The sequence below is a fragment of the Diceros bicornis genome, chromosome 1 (genome assembly GCF_020826845.1).
Source record: "Diceros bicornis minor isolate mBicDic1 chromosome 1, mDicBic1.mat.cur, whole genome shotgun sequence".
Taxonomy (NCBI): domain Eukaryota; kingdom Metazoa; phylum Chordata; class Mammalia; order Perissodactyla; family Rhinocerotidae; genus Diceros; species Diceros bicornis.
In genome coordinates, this window is record NC_080740.1 from 27714558 (window position 1) to 27732142 (window position 17585).

The following is a 17585-nucleotide window of genomic DNA, read 5'->3' on the forward strand; positions in this document are numbered from 1 at the left end:
ACAGCCATGAACTTTGAGGTCTACACAGATAAGTACACCGAAGTGGAGCATGTGAACTTAACCACTACACCACCAGGCCGGCCCCAACCTAACCTGATCTTTGAAAGAGTTACTTAATCATTTTTCCAGCTAAATGAAATATGGGGGCTTCTAATTCTTCTAGTCCTTCCATGAACAGAAAACAAGTAAAAAGTTCAAAATGCAAAGATTGGTAATATTGGACAAGTAATAAAAATAGATATTAGACTAGATATATAACTTTAAATCTGAAGATAAAAAAATTATTGACTACATATGTAGGTGTATATACAAGTCTGTGTGTATACATATATATACACACAAATATGTGTGTGTATATATATGTATACATACATAGATATATATATGACCCAAAACTAGAGATTTAAATAAAAAATTTAAGTCTTCCAAATATGGCAACTTTTAAAAAGGCGTTTGTACTTTTTGTTTACGTATCATTAATTATAAACAGAGAATGATGACTGAAATTTGGCTTTTTCCACTTTTCAGAAGGTATTTACCAAACATTAAAAAACACATAACACACAAAACAGAAAATAAATATTTTAATGAATCGTTACCTTCATTTCCATTAGAATACATTCATGACGCTTGAACCTCTACCATTTCTTGGCTATTCCTTCTATTTACATGTAGCTACTCACCTCTCAGAGGTTAGCAATTGAAGAATAATTATTAAAACAATAATTCACTTAGATACTGATTTTCCCTGTGTACAGGATTAAACATCCACAACTAAATTTATAACTACATTTTGTTGATATTTTATATTTTACTTTGCCATCCTAACATTATGGAAACCTGGAATTTTATGATGTAATCTTAGAATCTATATTAAGTATTAAAAGTACATTTGGAGTAAAACTGAACTTCAAGTCATTATACCTCATAATAATCAGGGCATGTCATTTTCTATAGACTTACGTAGTTGAAATTTGTATTATGTATCTAAATGTCCTGTTTAAATCTTAATTTTGTCTAAAGTCCTGTTATCAACAAGCCTTCATCAATTACTAAGAAAATCATTGTTCATTAGTAAAATAAAGTTTTATCTAAGAAAGTTACCTTATTAAATTAAACGAATTTTAGTATCTAAAATTTTAATTAACAGTATTTAGTAAATTAAGTTTATTTTTATCATCCCTTATTTTAATTTCTTCTACATATACTTTTAGTAATAGTTTCTATTTCCTATTAGAGGGAGAATCCTTATACAGTATAGACTGTTGTAATTAAGTTACTTAACTGTAATTACAATTAATTGCCTTAACAATTGTAAGTTGTAGCAACTGTGTAACTTCATCAATTAATTAACTGATTCACCTTTAACGGATTGAATTAATTAAATTCACCTTTCAGGATCTCCTTTTCCTTACCAATAAAAGAAGGGCAGTGAACTACACATATTATCTAAGGTTTCTTCCAGTTCTAACATATAATAGTAAAGAGCCAAATTACATAAATTTATACATTTACAGATTCCTTTCAAAACGATTTCAAAATAGTCTTGTAAAATATGACAATTCTATGTTGCAAAATTGTGAACTACTACAATTTACTCTCTCTAGAATCTTATTGATTCAGTTCTAAGATATACTTAATTTATAAAGGCTTCTTAGAATGTGTTGAAATAAGGCCAAAACTAAGATGTTGTATTTAGGTTTAACAAATATTATTAGTAATGATGATTATGATTTTTGCTAATGCAGATAACATTCCTTATCACAAAATGACCTAAAGCCAGTCTTTTTATTAAATATGTAAATCTATCTGGAATTTATTTAATATCTTACCTTTGAGGGGAAGTCTTTCAAATACATTTTAATTTCAGTGAAAAAGCAGAGAATCCTGATTTGTCTTAAGAACAACTTTGAGTACAGCTAACAGATAAATAGATATATTGATTAATTTTAGGTTTAAGGAGGTGGTCCCAGACACAATGGTATGCTCTTCTTCCATGAGGGCATGGTATTATGGTCACTAGCAGAGCTGTTAAAATAGAAAATTCTTAACACTAAAAAAAATAGACTAGCAGCAATACTGTAAGAGCACCACTAATAGAACACCGGAACCAGGAGAAAAAAGTGGATTACAATGGGAAGATGAGTAAACATCAGCTACTAACAACTGAAAAGGACTTTTATGGTAATGAAAAGACTAAAAATCAAGCTCAAAATTCATTCAAATAATTTTGTCTCATTTCTCAAAAAAGAAATTTAGTGATTGGTCTAATGTTTAAAAGAGGCACTAGAATTTTTTTAGAACATACTTCTTTACAACATGATTTCTCTTATTAGAAATATGGTTTTGTGAGATAAAATGTGGACCATAATCAAAAAAAATGTTCCAAAAAGGTTGAGATTTAACAAAATCTGAGGCAAGGTTGTAATTTATAAAAAATATGAATTCTGTGGTTAAGATGGAAAGTACACTGGAAATATTTCAAAAACCCAATATGATATTTTGTGTTGTGACATTTCTAAAGAGCACTGAATATTTCTAATCTCATTTGAGGAGTAAGTGGTATTAGAAATCAACTAATACTTGGTCAAAGTCTAGTTATTTGATTTAGAGATTGGGGTTCATTCCAATCCAGTGTTTGATTAATTGATGTGCAATAGCTCGGCTTGGTGGCACAAAGAATGCCTGCTGCTTCCCTTTGGTCAGAACATCCACAACCTAAAATATACCATAATAAAATGTATTAGGATTTCAACATTGTCATATTCGAATATTAAATACTATTTCTATGCTTATATAATTCAACGAAAATGTGATGAGTTTTACAGCGAATAACAACAGTAGAAAGCGACATCACCCATATTCAACATGCAAAATTTAGTACAGTATTTTTAGTGGCTTCAATGAGTTGGTGATTCAATTTTTAAAATATTCCAGAAAGGCATATTCTCTTATGAAAATGTCATGAAAAAGCAAAGTATATGCTCCACACTTATTTTCAAAGTGAAGTCAACTTCTGGGACAGGTTCTCTTTTCTAAAATTCTGAAAAAATATCTAATTTCTACTTTCTGAAGTTGAGCATAAGAGAAAATTAATTTTGTTTAGGCAAAGACAGAAAGGATTTCAAGCCTTCACTATTGCAGTGTATCCATTTGTTTTCTATACAAATACTTTGAGTCATGAAAAACACAGACAAGTAATTTATCTTTCATTATATTACTTAAGGGTGACATTTTAAAAAGTTCTTGTGAGTCTATCTTTGTTATACAGTTTGTCATTCTTGTCCTTAAGCACATATTAAAATGAACAAGAACTTTTCAAAAATTTTAAGCATTTTTACTGATATTTTTGGAGAGCCACTTGTTTTAATGCTGTAAACTAATATATAAAATATCTAAGAATAATACTCCTATTTCTCATCTATGAAATAATGTTTACCTATTTTAAGTCCATTGAAAGGTATCATTAATCTGAAGGAATGCCATGTGAAATTAGAAAACGCCACAGGATCGTCATTACTAGAAGAATCTCACAGAATTGAGTTAACATAGGACACATCAATTACGTTGTAATCCATGCATGATGAGAGGGCCGTAGCCATTCACTCAACTTGTTGAAAACATGTATCCTTGCTGCATGCCCAAACCAATACAGTCAGAGAACAATCAATAGAAGAAGGAAATTAAATTGAACTTTACCTGTTCTCTAGTGAACCAGCGGGCGTCCTCTATTTCATTCTTGTCAACTTTAATTTCTGTGGACACTGCCACAGCTAAGCAACCAATCATTAAGGAGGAGGGCATTGGCCATGGTTGACAAGAGACATACTGAACATGGCCAACTTTGACTCCACTTTCCTCTTCTACCTCTCTCCGAACAGCATCTTCTATTGTCTCCCCTAATCAAACAGGGCAAAAGAACAAGTAGCTGATGAACATGCCCTGGACATTCTGTGTTCTGAATGGTTCACACATTTGGAAATCACTTTGGACAGAAACCCAATTCAAAGAATCAGAAAGCAGAAGCCTAAAACTAGATTGGAATTCAAGAAAACATTATTTTTTAAAGTATATACAACATACAGAATCAAAATGCCAAGAAACTTTTCATTTCTTAAAGGTCAAATTTGTTAGTTACATGTAAAAAATTATAACATCTACAACTATCCAGCACCTACTATTGGCTAAACACTATGCAAACACTTTATATATTATCTCATTTATGTATTATCACTAGTTATAAATTATCATTACATGATTTTTATAAATGGCTAGCCTTTTTGTCACTAAAATTTTGAACTTTTTTTATATTGTCACGTAATTGCAGATAACTCTTTTCAAAAGAGTTAAAAACCATATAACACTAAAAGTTTAAAAACCACATAACATGAAACTCAGTATTTTTCTTTCTAAATGATTATTTTTCTCCAGATGATCGTTGACTCAGCTATAAAATAAAGTGATGCCTAGAAATGTACTTTATATTTTTGATTTGCTGGAATCGAGAATTAGAATAAATAGTTTCTAAGTTGTTCATCTGGAAGTTTAGAAATTTTGTTCTTTAAACATAGCTTTCTATTTCAAATAGACTGATATACTTCCTATATTAAAATTAACAACTTAACATTCATCAAAAAAATATAGGGAAAAGATAAGTCATAGACTAGCATAAGATATTTGTAAGACTATAACTAAAGATTAGCATACAATACATACTAAAAAACTCCTAAAATCAATAAGAAAAAAGAATAAACAATCAAAACAAAAATAAGCAAAGAATATAAACATGTAAAATTCAGAGAAAAAGAAAATTGGATGCCCAGTACACATCTGAAAAAGATGCTCCATCAGCAGGGAAGTGAAAATGAAAACTACAATGACAACTATTTCATACCCATCAGAATGGCAAATTAAAAAGTCTAAACATCCTAACTTGGTGAAGATGTGGAATAACAGAACATTTCATGTACTGCTAGAAGTAGTGTAAATTGGCAGGGACACTTCAGAGAGCAACTTGGCAACATCTATTAAAGGTTAAGATGCTCATATCCTAGGAGCTACACTTCTCTCAGGTATACGCCCTAGATAACTACTGCAAATGTGCACAAAGAGTAGTATAAGAATATTCATTGCAGTGTTGTTTATAATATGAAGGGCTTTGAAATAAACTAAATGTCTAAGAGCAGAATGGATAAAAGAACTGCAGAATATCCATAAATAGAATGCTACACAGCAGTCAAAAAAAAATGACCTAGAGCTACTAGAGGCTGCATAGGGATTAAGAGCATGGACTCAGCCAAATAGCCCAGATTTGAAACCCTGCCCTATCATTTACTAGGTGTTTGATCTTGGTTATTCAGCCACTGTGCCTTAGTGCCCTACCTGTAAAACTGCTGTAATAGTACCTACTTTATAAGGTTGTGTGAGGATCACATGATTTCATATATGGAAAGCCTTTGGAACAGACTATGACACTACATATGTTTACTACTATTATTTATCAATGCAGATTAATATTGTAAGTTGAGATTAAACATGTATTAATTAGATATACTCATTCATTTATTCCACAAAGATTTATTGAACTCCTGTTACATATGAAGCAGTGCTCTAAGGGCTTGGGATACAGCAATGAATAAAGCAAAGTCCCTGCTCTTACGGAACTTCCTTTCTGGTACCAGCAGATAATAAATAAATAAATAGATAGATAGATAGCTAAATCGATAACATACATGCATATATACATACCATATTAGGTGGTGATGAGTGCTGTAGGGAAAAATTAGGCAGGACGACAAGGACTGTGAATGCAGGGTATGGGGCTAACTAATGTATTTGGGGCTATCAGGGAAGGCCTCTTTGAAAAGGCGACAGTTGAGTCTAGTACAGAAGGAAGTGAGTTGCAAATCATGCAGATACCTTGGGTAAGAGCAATATATCCAAGATATATGAAAGAGCAAATACTGAATTTTTAAAACACAAAATTATTCCACCAGTAAAAACAAAAATTATATCCTTTAAAATACAGAGAAAATATTTAAAAATATCCCAGTTTTATAACATGATAATTTATCAGAGATGATTTCTCAAATGCTGACTAAAATTTTTATTTGGAAATTATAAATTAAATGAAAATTATTATAAAAATTATTAAGAAAAGGCTTACCAGGTTCAATAAATCCAGCAAGGCAAGTAAACATGCCTGGGGGAAATCTTTTCTGCCTGCCTAAAAGACATTTGGTCCCATCTGGATGAATAACTTGCATGATTACTACAGGATCTGTTAAAAAAAAAAAATGTATGAATGACAGGAAAAAATAATTTAGACTCTTTGTGTAAAGTCACTGTCTAGTAGGATAATAAAAAGGTATACCTCTGTAAGAATAAGACTTTTGTCTAGTTACAAGAGATTGTTTCTTTTGGCCTGAAGACAGAGTATTTCAGGGAAATTGCATAGAATACTGTCATTAAACTAAGGGAAGATCATTTTTGTCTTCCTCATCTTAATAGCAACATTTATTATGTACTTATGGTATGCTAGGTATATTCTTATTTTTTAATTAGAAAAAAGTTTGAGTAGGTAATATATGGCATGGAGAAAATTCAAATTTTACCATCATAAATGTAGTGAATTTCCCTCTCCCTTCCATCTCAATCCTTAACAAAATGTTTTTAAAAGGTAATGTGGCTCTATGATGAGTTTAAGCCATTAAAAAGTAAAATTTAAATTAAATAACAGTTCATCTCTCTAAAGAAGTCACTAATCTAGCAAATTCTCCTCACCAGATCATGACTGAAAACCAGGAATCAAACGTAAAAGGCTCCTGAGCAGCAAAAACAGATGTCACTGAGCCACGCACTTTATTCCCAGGAGACCCCTCAGGTGTTGCTGAGTCTGTCTATTCTTTTTTCACACAGTTTTAAAAGGCTGGGTTATCAGATTTCCAAAGCCACAGCAGACTCGAAGCAGCAATGAGGAGGAGGAGCGAAGGTACAGGCAGACACCAGCAGTAATGAGAAGCGAGCTCCAGGCTGTACTGCTTTGGTGATGCCTCAAACAGGCACTGAAATGGGGCATTCTTTCTTCTTTGCACCAAGTGGACCAAGACTGGTGGGCATCTGAAATCATGTATCTCAACACATCAAATTCATACTGATTAACCCAGAGTTAAGAAATGGCTAATTATGTACAATGTCCCTTACTTAAAAGTCATGAAAGTATGTAATACTTTAATACTTATAGTCTTAATGGTTAAATTAAACATGCTTTAATAAAAAGGTAAACCTTCAGCAACTCAAAATCTTGTCTTTCCACAATGTCTTATTCCCTAAGATTCCAGATGGCTGAGATTTCACTGTAAAAGAAAAGGCTTACCAACTCTTGGATATGACGTATTGTGAACGCCATGGAGGCTGGGACAGTTTTCTTTCAAGCATGCTCTTTTATAGCCACCTTCTTCAATTTTAGTTGCACTTCCACAGGTTGGGCAGAACTTGTATCGACTATGCCAGGCAAGAACAGATCTTGCTTGAGCTACAACCCCTTTAAGAGAAGGACAAAAAGTTTTAATTTTGTGACAAACTGTAAACAAATTAATATATAAGTAAAATATTCTTAAGTCATAATAAAGACATACACTGCATTTTCTGAATAGCTGTGTGATCAAGGGATTTAGTATTCCTATTTTTATGACATATACATATTTTTAAAGTAAAAGATTTAATTCTACAGACATCAAATGAAAATTAGATTTAACTTTAATTTGAACTAATAAAATACAAGTCTCACATAAGATAGATGTACTAACATCCATCTCATACACTATATTAGCTTAGGCTTTTACTATAGGTGATTTTTAAATTTTGGATATACAAGGTTCTAGTGTATAGTGACTTTACAATTGTGACTTTTATAAAAATACACTACAAAGGCAGTTCCTAACTTACATTTGGACTATAAAAGAAATATTACTAGGAAACTGTAGGAACCCATCTCTACTTTCCTTAGTGACTAAGCCACTACTGGTCCACATCACTATGGAACATATCCTGTTGAAATCTAGAAACTGCACAGAGTATTAAAACAATACTGTAACATTCATGGTTAACTTTGTTTATGAAAAAAATGCCTAATAGAATACATCTTAGAATATATACAGTTTGGCTATAGCCTTTACCCTGGTACTTCAAAAAAGAATATGGTCTAACCAGAAATATTACAATTGAGGCAACAAGACTAGAAATGCTACATTTCAAATGCCTGACGAACTCGTTCTCCTGAAAATACATTACTTGGTCTAAGGATTTTTTGAAATAAACAAAATAAGCATAAACAACAATAACAAAAGCAATGTTTTAAACTGGGAAAAATGAAACTAATAAACCATAAATAAAAACAAATCTAACACTGAAATTCAATGAACCATAGGCAACATTAAATATCTGCCTGCTATGCTACCTTGTAATATGTAATTTACTGTAAGGTATTTACACTATTTGAGTATCATTACAATAAGAAAGCTAACATTTATTGAGCACTTACTATGTGCCAAGCATCATGCAAAGATCTTTATACACATTATCTCATTTATTGTTTAGAACAACCCTATGATGTAGGTACTATTATTATCCTCTTTTCTGGAGGAGGAAACTGAGGCACACAGTGGTTAAGTAATAGTGTAAGGTCAAACACAGCGAGTGAGTAAAAGGGCTCAGTTTCCTTACTAGTAAAAAAAAAAAAAAGATATCCTTTCGATCTTAAAATTATAAATATAGTTCCAAAGAAAAGATATTTTTTTTGATCCCTTCCTCACCTCCCGTAACTCTTCAATCTACCATAATTTAGCTCTGTTCCTTCCACTCCACTGATGCTCCTCTTGTCAAATTCATCAACAGCTTCCTATTACCAAAACCAAAGACCCTTTAAAAAAAAATCTTTGTCTTCATCTTACTCAAATTCTCAACAGCATTCAACATATTGGCCCACTACCTTCAGTACTCTGCTCTCTTGGTTTCCATGAGCACATGCTCCTGTATTCCTCCTTATGGCCACACTGTCAACATCACCTTTGATGGCCCCTGTGCTTCTATCTCATCTCTGAATTTAGGGGGATTCAGTTACGATTCTGAGGCTCTCTTTCTTACTTGCTCTCAACTCTAAGTAATCTCAGTAGTTTACTGAGATTTTTTTTTTTTAACAATTTATTTATTTATTTCCCCCAAAGCCCCAGTAGATAGTTGTATGTCATAGTTGCACATCCTTATAGTTGCTGTGTGTGGGACACGGCCTCAGCATGGCCTGAAAAGCGGTGTGTCAGCACACGCCTGGGATCCGAACCCGGGCCGCCAGCAGTGGAGCGCGCGCACTTATCCGCTAAGCCACGGGGCCGGCCCTAGTAGTTTACTGAGATTTAAATACTATCTTTGTGTTGATGACTCCCATAGGGTATCTCCAGTTCAGACCTCTCTGCGTTCCAGATTCTCATGTCCTTCTCTAAAACTTAACATGCCCAAAACTAAAATCTTGATTTATTTACTTCAAATTTTCCTGCTTCTCTTGCTCTACCCACTTCCCTATATTATTTTATCAAGAAATAGTATCACTATCTACCAAATTACTCAAGTCTCAAATCTAGCAGTCATTCTTGATCTTTTTCTTCAGTATTATGTGCCCCATACCCAATCCATCAGCACGAACTGTTGATTTTCCCTCCAAAATATGTCTTGAATGTACCCCTTTTCTCAATCTCTTCTATTATCACTTTAATTCAGGCCACAGTCCAGGTTACTATCCTCTCTCTCTTATAACAGTCTGAACCTACTGATCAAGCCCTATCAGTTCTAACTCCAGAATTTCTCAAACTCTCCCTTTCTCTCTACCCCACTAATCCAATCCACTGCAATCTCTTACCTGGGATACTGTAATCTATAATCCCTTCTTAACAAGACTCCTGACTTCCACAGTAATTACCTACAATTCGGGATCTACAAAGCAGCCAGAGTGAGGGTTTTTGTTTTTGATTTTTTTTTAAACATAGGTCAAGTTACAACATTTAAGTGGAATTTAGAATAAAACACCTTATTTCTTACCATAGCATTTAAGGCTCTATGTGAACTGACATACCCAGCAAGAGAAAACAAAACAAAACAGTGAGGGTCTTGTCCGTCAGGCTCAGCGTACAGCAGGTGCTCAATAGTTATTCACTGAAGAATCGAATGAAATCAGCATGCATAAGGGTTAATTCCGGGGAAACTAATCTTGGCTTATTAAAACTGCTGTAACTGCCTAGTCTTCTAGTGTGAGAACTTTAGGAAGTTTCTAATGAAGGTAGCCTAATTTCATCGCTTACTGGAAAAAGCGTGCCTCCTAGAAACTGCAGATACATACAACTCCAACCAAGTTTCAAAAACCAGATTATTACCAATACAAGTAAACAGTGTTCACTTCTTACCAGCTTCTTTTTCTTTCAATTGCAGAAGAGCTGGCATTGGAGGATGAAGAAAATAACAATTTTCATGTCTTTGCTTAAATTCTTCGGCAGCAACAGGATCTATACCTAGAGCAAACCAGGCAACCAACCCATCTTCTCCTCCTCTTGGGACTTCCCCAACATAATTAAGTAACTCTTTTTTCATTTCAAGTTCTACTCCAAGGAAAATCAAGGTGATCTTCTCAGGCTGAGCCAAATAATCCTTTATATCTGTGTAGTTCAGCTGACAAAGCCTGACTTCTGGCTGTTGGGAACTTTCTTTATTGCCACCCAGAGTAACCAAGGGATTTAAATCTGAGAAAAGGATATAAACGGTGGCTGGATGGCTTTCTTTAGCTAGTAGCCAGTCAGCATTATTTCTTTTTTCACTTTTCCGGTCCAGTAGCGTCCTGCTAAAATAATTTTCACATTCTTCCACTTCATTGGTTAGGAACCAAGGCTTCTTCCCACCTTTAGCATTAGCTAGTAAGTTAGCTATATGCTTATAACCCCAAAATTTAGCAATATCCAGTGCAGTCTGCCTTGATTTATTGACAAGGGATCTGTCGCACCTACAGTTGGAAGGAAAAATAAAATAGGAAACAAACGTTTTCTCCAGTATTTATTACAAGAAAATATTTCCAGATGCACATTATAGCCCCTCTATTTAATGATTACACAGATTTTTTTTCTTTTAGTACATAATTTAATAATGGGAAAGTTAAAAGAAATACTCACAAATAAAGAAAAACTAGAGATAGTGGATATTTAAAATTTCTGGGGGCCGGCCCCCTGGCATAGTGGTTAAGTGCACATGCTCTGCTGCTGGCGGCCCAGGTTCGGATCCCGGGCACACACCGATGCACCACTTGTCAAGCCATGTTGTGGCGGTGTCCCATACAAAGTAGAGGAAGATGGGCACGGATGTTATCCCAGGGCCAATGTTCCTCAGCAAAAAAGAGGAGGATTGGCATGGATGTTAGCTCAGAGCTGATCTTCCTCAAAAAAAATAAATAAATAAAATAAAATTTCTGGAGAATTATAAAATAAAAAAGAAGTAAGTTTTATGTGCTATAAGATATTAAAATTTTACAAGGGGTTCTTGGTAGTTATAGTGGGTAGATTTACGGTTTCTTTTTGGGAGAAAAATATTAGACTAACTCATAAATTTGCTTTGCTACTGAGTATGAAGGAATTCTTCAATACAAAAATTTGAAAGTTTTTAGTTAGAACTTATGCTACATTTTTATATAACAAACTGGTCAATGAGTTATTTATAAGACCAATGATATAAATACGGCTACAAGAAACATTTAAAAGGAAATATGTAACCCAGAAATTAAACCACACAACCTTTCAAGTGGTACAGCCTAAAATGTTTACCCTTTCTCAAGTAGAAATCGGACAACTTCCGGGTGCCCATTCCTTGCAGCATACATTAAAGCAGTCCAGCCATTCTCAGAAGTTTCGTTGAGAAGAGATGGAGAATGACTGAGTATTACTGTTAACCTGGCAATATCTCCTTCTGCAGCTGAATAGTGAAATTGGGAAATTATTTCTTGCTTTGGACTTCCTTCTATAGAAGACATTCTACCTTAAAAAAAGGAAAATACAAAAAAATTCATTTGTGGTTGCTTTTTGTATCAATGACTGAACATTACCTAAGTGCTAATATAATTAGAATAATAGTTATGGTTTCTAAAGCAATACCCTCTTCAAATGGTAATTAGTAGTCAGTTGTAATTACAGCATATCAGCATATATTTCAAAATTGTTATCAGTTGAGAATTTTAAATATAATTCAACATGGGGGATGTATAAAATAACATATAAAGAGTTTGGGTAATACAGATGAGAGGGGGCCATATCCTTGGGAGAGGGATTCAGGTAGTAGGTATTACAAAGAGGAAGGGGTATTTGAGGTAGACCAGAGGGACCTCAGTATGGACCAGAGGCATGAGGGGGGTTAAAGCAGACAGAAGTAAAGGTAAAAGTTTTTAGCAGATGACAAGCAGTATTTTCTTAGATTCTGTGGTACCAGAAACAGGTCCCTGCCCTCCGGAAAGTTATGATCCTACAGGTAATTATTCAAAAGCTGTCTAAGTTTCCCATAAAAACAATTTATTGCTTTACCTTGCACAATTAATTCTGCAATCTATCTGGGATTGTTTTTTGTTCATGATGTGAGGTAAGGGTCAAAACACATTTTTATCCCACTGGACAATCCATATGACGTGGCACCATTCTTGAAATTACCATCTTTGTCCCATTGCACTGCAGTATTATTCTTGTCATAAATCAGATGACCATATATTTTGGATCTATTGTTGGACACTGTTCTATTGGTCTCTGTCTATTCTTGAATCACAGAAGCTTTTTAAACCCTTAACTTTCTTTGTCTGCTTTGTCATCCTGTTGTTTCAGTAAGAAAACAATACAGAAAATAATTGTCCCATACCTCTTAATAAATGTTGCCTAATCATGGATTGAATGTGGTAAGGCACAAACTGAGCTATTTTTTTTTTTTGTGGAAATGTTTCGTGTTTCAGTTGTCTATGAATATCTCAAAGTACTTTATTATTATTATTTTTTTTTGGTCAGGAAGATTGGTGCTGAGCTAACATCCGTGCCTATTTTCCTCTACTTTATATGTGGGACGCCTGCCACAGCATGGCTTGATAAGCAGTGTGTGGGTCCATGCCTGAGATCTGAACCTGTGAACCCCGGGCTGCCAAAGCAGAGCCCACGAACTTAACCACTACACCACCGGCCTGGCCTCTCAAAGTACTTTTTTTAAGGTATGAATTTTTTTTTTTATGAAATGCTATTAAGAAAAGACTTGGAATTCTAAAGGTTTTTACCATTCTAAGCAATAAGCTATTTAGGTTAAAAAGAAAGAAAGGTTATAATCCATAATTTTGACAGCTGTTGTCTCTAGGGTTCTGACACTGCAATTTGGCTGATCAGTTTTATAGCAGTATGAACAAAATTTAGGGAAAAGTGGGCAAAGAGATTAACTTTCTTATTTTGTATCTGTTCACCTTTCCTGTTTGTATCTTTCTGCTACTTATAAATAGGTGAAAACTACACACAGGAATGGAAACATTTGGATAAAACCTAATGTTAAAAATCTGTTTACAACTTAGTTAAGAGGAACTTCTATATTAGAAAACACTTTTTTATTTCTTTTGATTTACTCTAGAATTTACCTCACCACTGAGATTTCTAAATGCTTTAAAAACATTATAAGAAAAGCTACAAATTTTCAGGACTTATTTTGAAGCACTGCTGTATACTGACTCATGTATGCTCTCCCTTTCAAGTTGCCTTTCCCTTAAATTTATTTTCCACAAAATCTTATCATATAGGTTCTTCAGTTAGGCTTACTTTAAGCAGTATTTCACTGTCTCATGTTCTGAAGTCATGGTCACTTCCTCACCCTCCCCCTAGGCCACTCCAGGTGACTGCAAAACTGTCCTCCAAAAACATAGTACCATTCAGTACCCCCAGTGCAATGCTTGTGTATACAGTATTCTCAGGAGAAAGCAAGTGGAAAATCTACACTTTCCCCCTTAGCTTTCTCAGCAGAAAAGCCATCTAGAAATAGACCATTACTCATTCCAGAGAAACACAGGCAGTCTGAAGTCCGGTTCTACTGCTTGATTTACTTTTTAATTTCTCAGTGTCAGGTCTTCCCTTAGGTGAGGACTTGAAGGCAGGAGGAGGTGATGGTTAGTTAAATGCTGCCTTTGCTTTCCAAGAAGAGTACGGACTAATCTGAGAGGTCTAAATGACCTTCAGAATCTTAGATTTTAATCACACCAATACCCACTTTTACCGATGTGTAACCCGGGGCCCATGACTTGACCGGGGCTTAAGAGACAAGGCAGACCTCAGATATGGCTCTGTCCCTGAAGTCACCGACCGTTATTTAATGAATCCAACTCCTTGGCACAAGATGGCCATTTAACCAATCAAGAGTCATCACGGTCATGCATGGTCTCTCCAAAAGGTCAAAGGCCCTGAGATAGTTTATTTTCTTGCCACTATTGTGAGAGTCCTTCTTTTAAAGTGAAACCACACCCGAATCAGCACCTCCTTTCCCCCATCTCAAAGAATGGGCTGGAAACGCCACCAGCAGCAGGGTCGGCTGCGCCCTCCACCCCATCCCAGGGGTCCTGGCTGCTCGGCCACCGCTCCGGCGCCTGCACCTGCACCTGCACCCAGCGCCAGGTTTGCGCCACACCACCCAGCAGGGCCGGGCCGGACGGCGCGGAGACAAAAGACCACTGAGAACCGGTAACCGGCCCCAGACGGGGATCTGCGGCCGAGCAACTCGCCGCTGCTGCTACTAACCCAAAAGTGACCACAGTAGAGGAAAACACGACGTAATCGAAGGACTGGGAAAGCCCCACACTCACTCTTCGCCGCGCCGGATGAAGCCTGTCTGACTTCCGGCGAGGTCTGGTGCCCTCGCAGGGCTTTATGGGAGATGTAGTTTGAAGGTCACAGGCTATGCGCGAGTCAAGAACCGGCAGGGCTTGGGGGTGAAGACCTTTGGGAGCCGGGCGGGAGGTGGGGGCTGGGAAGGACCGGGTTTCTGGCTGTGAGTGAAGGGCTCGTTTTCCTTCCGGGTGAGACGGAGATGTGTAGAGTATGGTGCTGGCGATGGAAAACTGTAGGTCTGTGGAAACAGTTAGGTTTCCAGTATTTCACACTCGGCCCCCCAATCTTCTCTCAGAGAGAGTCCAATGCAATGGAGTGGTATAAGCATTCTTTCATGTTAAATAAACCTGGAGTGTTGGCTGGACCAAGTCCTTCCAGTATGTGATCTTAAAGAAGTTGCTGGCCTCTGAACTTCAATCTCCTCAAGTGAAAAATGGCACCATGTATTGATGCCTACCTCATTCAGTAGTCCTTTCAAAAGTATATACCGTAGTCCCCTGCTTATCTGTGGTGTGGCTTTCCCGGGTTTCAGTTACCTGTGGTCAACCACAGCCTGAAAATATTAAAGGGAAAATTCCAGAAATAAACAATTTTTTAAGTTTTAAATTGCACCCGTTCTGAGTAGCGTGATGAAATCCCGCGCAGCCCAGCTCCATCCTGCCCCAGAGGTGAATGCTCCCTTTGTCCAGCATATCCACGCTGTATACATTGCCCACCGGTAGTCACTTAATAGCCGTCTGGGTTATAAGATTGACTGCCCTGGTATCACAGTACTTGTGTTCAAGTAACCCTTGTTTTATTTAACAGTGGCCCCCAAATGCAACCGTAGTGATGCTGGCAATTAGGATATGCCAAAAAGAAGTCGTAAAGTAGTTTCGGCTTTACGTCATGTAAAGGTGAAAGTTCTGAACTTGACAAGGAAAGAAAAAAATCGGATGCTGAGGTTGCTAAGACCTGCGGTAACTTTTATTACAATGTATTGTTATAATTGCTCTATTTTATCATTTGTTAATCTCTTACTGTGCCTAATTTATAAATTAAACTTTATCATAAGTATGCATGTATAGGAAAAAACATTTTCTATCTAGGGTTCGGTACTATCCTCGATTTCAGGCATCTGCTGGGGGTCTTGGAGGTATCCCTGCGGATAAGGGGGGACTACCCTATCAAGCGCCCACCCCACCTCCTTGGGTTGTTGTGAGGTTTAAAGAGGATAATGCGTGCAAATCTCTTAGGACACTGCACAGTCTAGAGCTAGTACCCACAGCACAAGTATCATTGCTGTTATTTATTATTTCATTTCCTGCACTTTCATGCTCCAAAACCTGCAGAAGTTATGTGAGTCGAAGATTACAAAGCTAGGTGTTGTCAGTCTTCTAACGCCTAGATTTTTTTTTTTTTTTTTTTAACTAAACTGCCTCCTTCGCAATCAGCAACAATTAAAGAGTCACTCTAGGTTGACCATTGCTTCCTGCCAAGCTTTTAGGCATTGGAAGCTCCTTCTTCTCACACTGAAGTTATATATACCCAATGATGTTGTACTTTCATAACTGCGTTTCCTAGCTTTGTCCTGTGCTTCTTTCTGTGAGTAGTTGTCTTCAGTCTTTAATGATTTCAGTGATCAGACAAGAGGTCAGAAATACTAAGTTTTAGTTAACTCACTGGGAATGCCCAATCTTTGTATTCAAACATAAAGTAACTACATTACTATAATGAATGCTCACATATTAATCATGTAGCATAAATAATTATTAATATATAATCTTCCTCCCAGCCCTTTGGATTGTTTTTAAGTAAATTCCAGACACTATATTATTTTATTGATAAATATTTAATAATAAGCTTTTTGGAATTATGAATATATATCTATAATATAGAGGGGCTTTTAAAAAACATTACAATATCATCAGTACAACTAAAATTTTAACAATAATTCTATAATATCATAAAAGAGACATTTAATATCAAATTTAATTCTCATAAATTTTATTTTATGTTTTACAGTTGGTTTGTTCAAGTCAAGACCTAAACAAAGTTTCCACATTACATTTGATGTTTTTTAATCTAGGTTCTCCTTTAATTTTTTCTTGCCATGTATTTGTTAAAAAATAATGATCTTTTGCTCTGTAGAATTTGCCACATTCTGAATTTTGCAAATTATGTTCCTATGGTGTTCTTTCCCCTGTATTTCTTGTAAACTGGTAGTTAAACCTACAGGATTATTCAGATTAAGTTCTTTTTTCTTTTTGGCGAAAAGACTTCATAGGTGTTAATATTTACTGCCTATTGCATTATGCTAAGAGGCGTATACTGTCTGCTTGCCTCTCTTTTTTTCATATTATAATTGGTTATTGGGTTCAGATGATGTCAATGTGATAAAGTTTGTAATAAACATTATAAATTTTCCCATGAACTTTTCTGCTAATAGTTTTAGCAGCCATTGATGATTATTGTCTGGGTCCATTATTTCATTTAGAGTTGCAAAATGGTGATATTCTAATTTTATCATTCGTTCTACATTTACTAACAGAAATGCTTTATAATAAAGAACTTTACCTCATTAATTATCTGTACAGTTTATACAGGAAGAGTAGGATAGATGTGTGATTTTTCTCTTCTATTTCCTAGTTTTCAGAATAATGAGTTAATTCCCTAATATCCTTCAAGTTT

The 17585-nt window shown here is 35.4% G+C and overlaps 1 protein-coding gene across 3 annotated transcripts; it reads right to left on the reverse strand.

Annotated features, from left to right (window-relative positions):
- Window positions 1–569: 569 nt before the first annotated feature.
- NUDT12 (nudix hydrolase 12) lies at window positions 570–14880 on the reverse strand. 3 transcript variants are annotated; one of them, XM_058537651.1, is made up of 7 exons: window positions 14826–14880; window positions 11979–12059; window positions 10452–11041; window positions 7376–7543; window positions 6167–6280; window positions 3700–3899; window positions 570–2718 (listed from the first exon to the last, which is right to left on the reverse strand). In XM_058537651.1, the coding sequence occupies exons 2-7, from the start codon at window positions 12056–12058 to the stop codon at window positions 2608–2610; spliced, it is 1263 nt and encodes a 420-aa protein (XP_058393634.1). In that variant the 5' UTR covers window position 12059; window positions 14826–14880; the 3' UTR covers window positions 570–2607. The 3 variants fall into 3 exon arrangements, with proteins under 3 accessions (XP_058393634.1, XP_058393506.1, XP_058393555.1); XM_058537523.1 differs by having other exon boundaries at window positions 11853–12059; XM_058537572.1 differs by having other exon boundaries at window positions 11853–12063; window positions 14826–14874.
- Window positions 14881–17585: the final 2705 nt, after the last annotated feature.

Excerpts from the sequence above, each read along its gene's own strand:
- NUDT12 (XM_058537523.1), bottom strand. The coding sequence starts at position 12,058 with ATGTCTTCTATAGAAGGAAGTCCAAAGCAAGAAATAATTTCCCAATTT. Across the intron at positions 11,042-11,852 it reads CGATTTCTACTTGAGAAAGG|GTGCGACAGATCCCTTGTCA; the intron begins GTAAACATTTTA and ends TTCCAACTGTAG. Across the intron at positions 3,900-6,166 it reads TGCTGGATTTATTGAACCTG|GGGAGACAATAGAAGATGCT; the intron begins GTAAGCCTTTTC and ends CTGTTTGATTAG.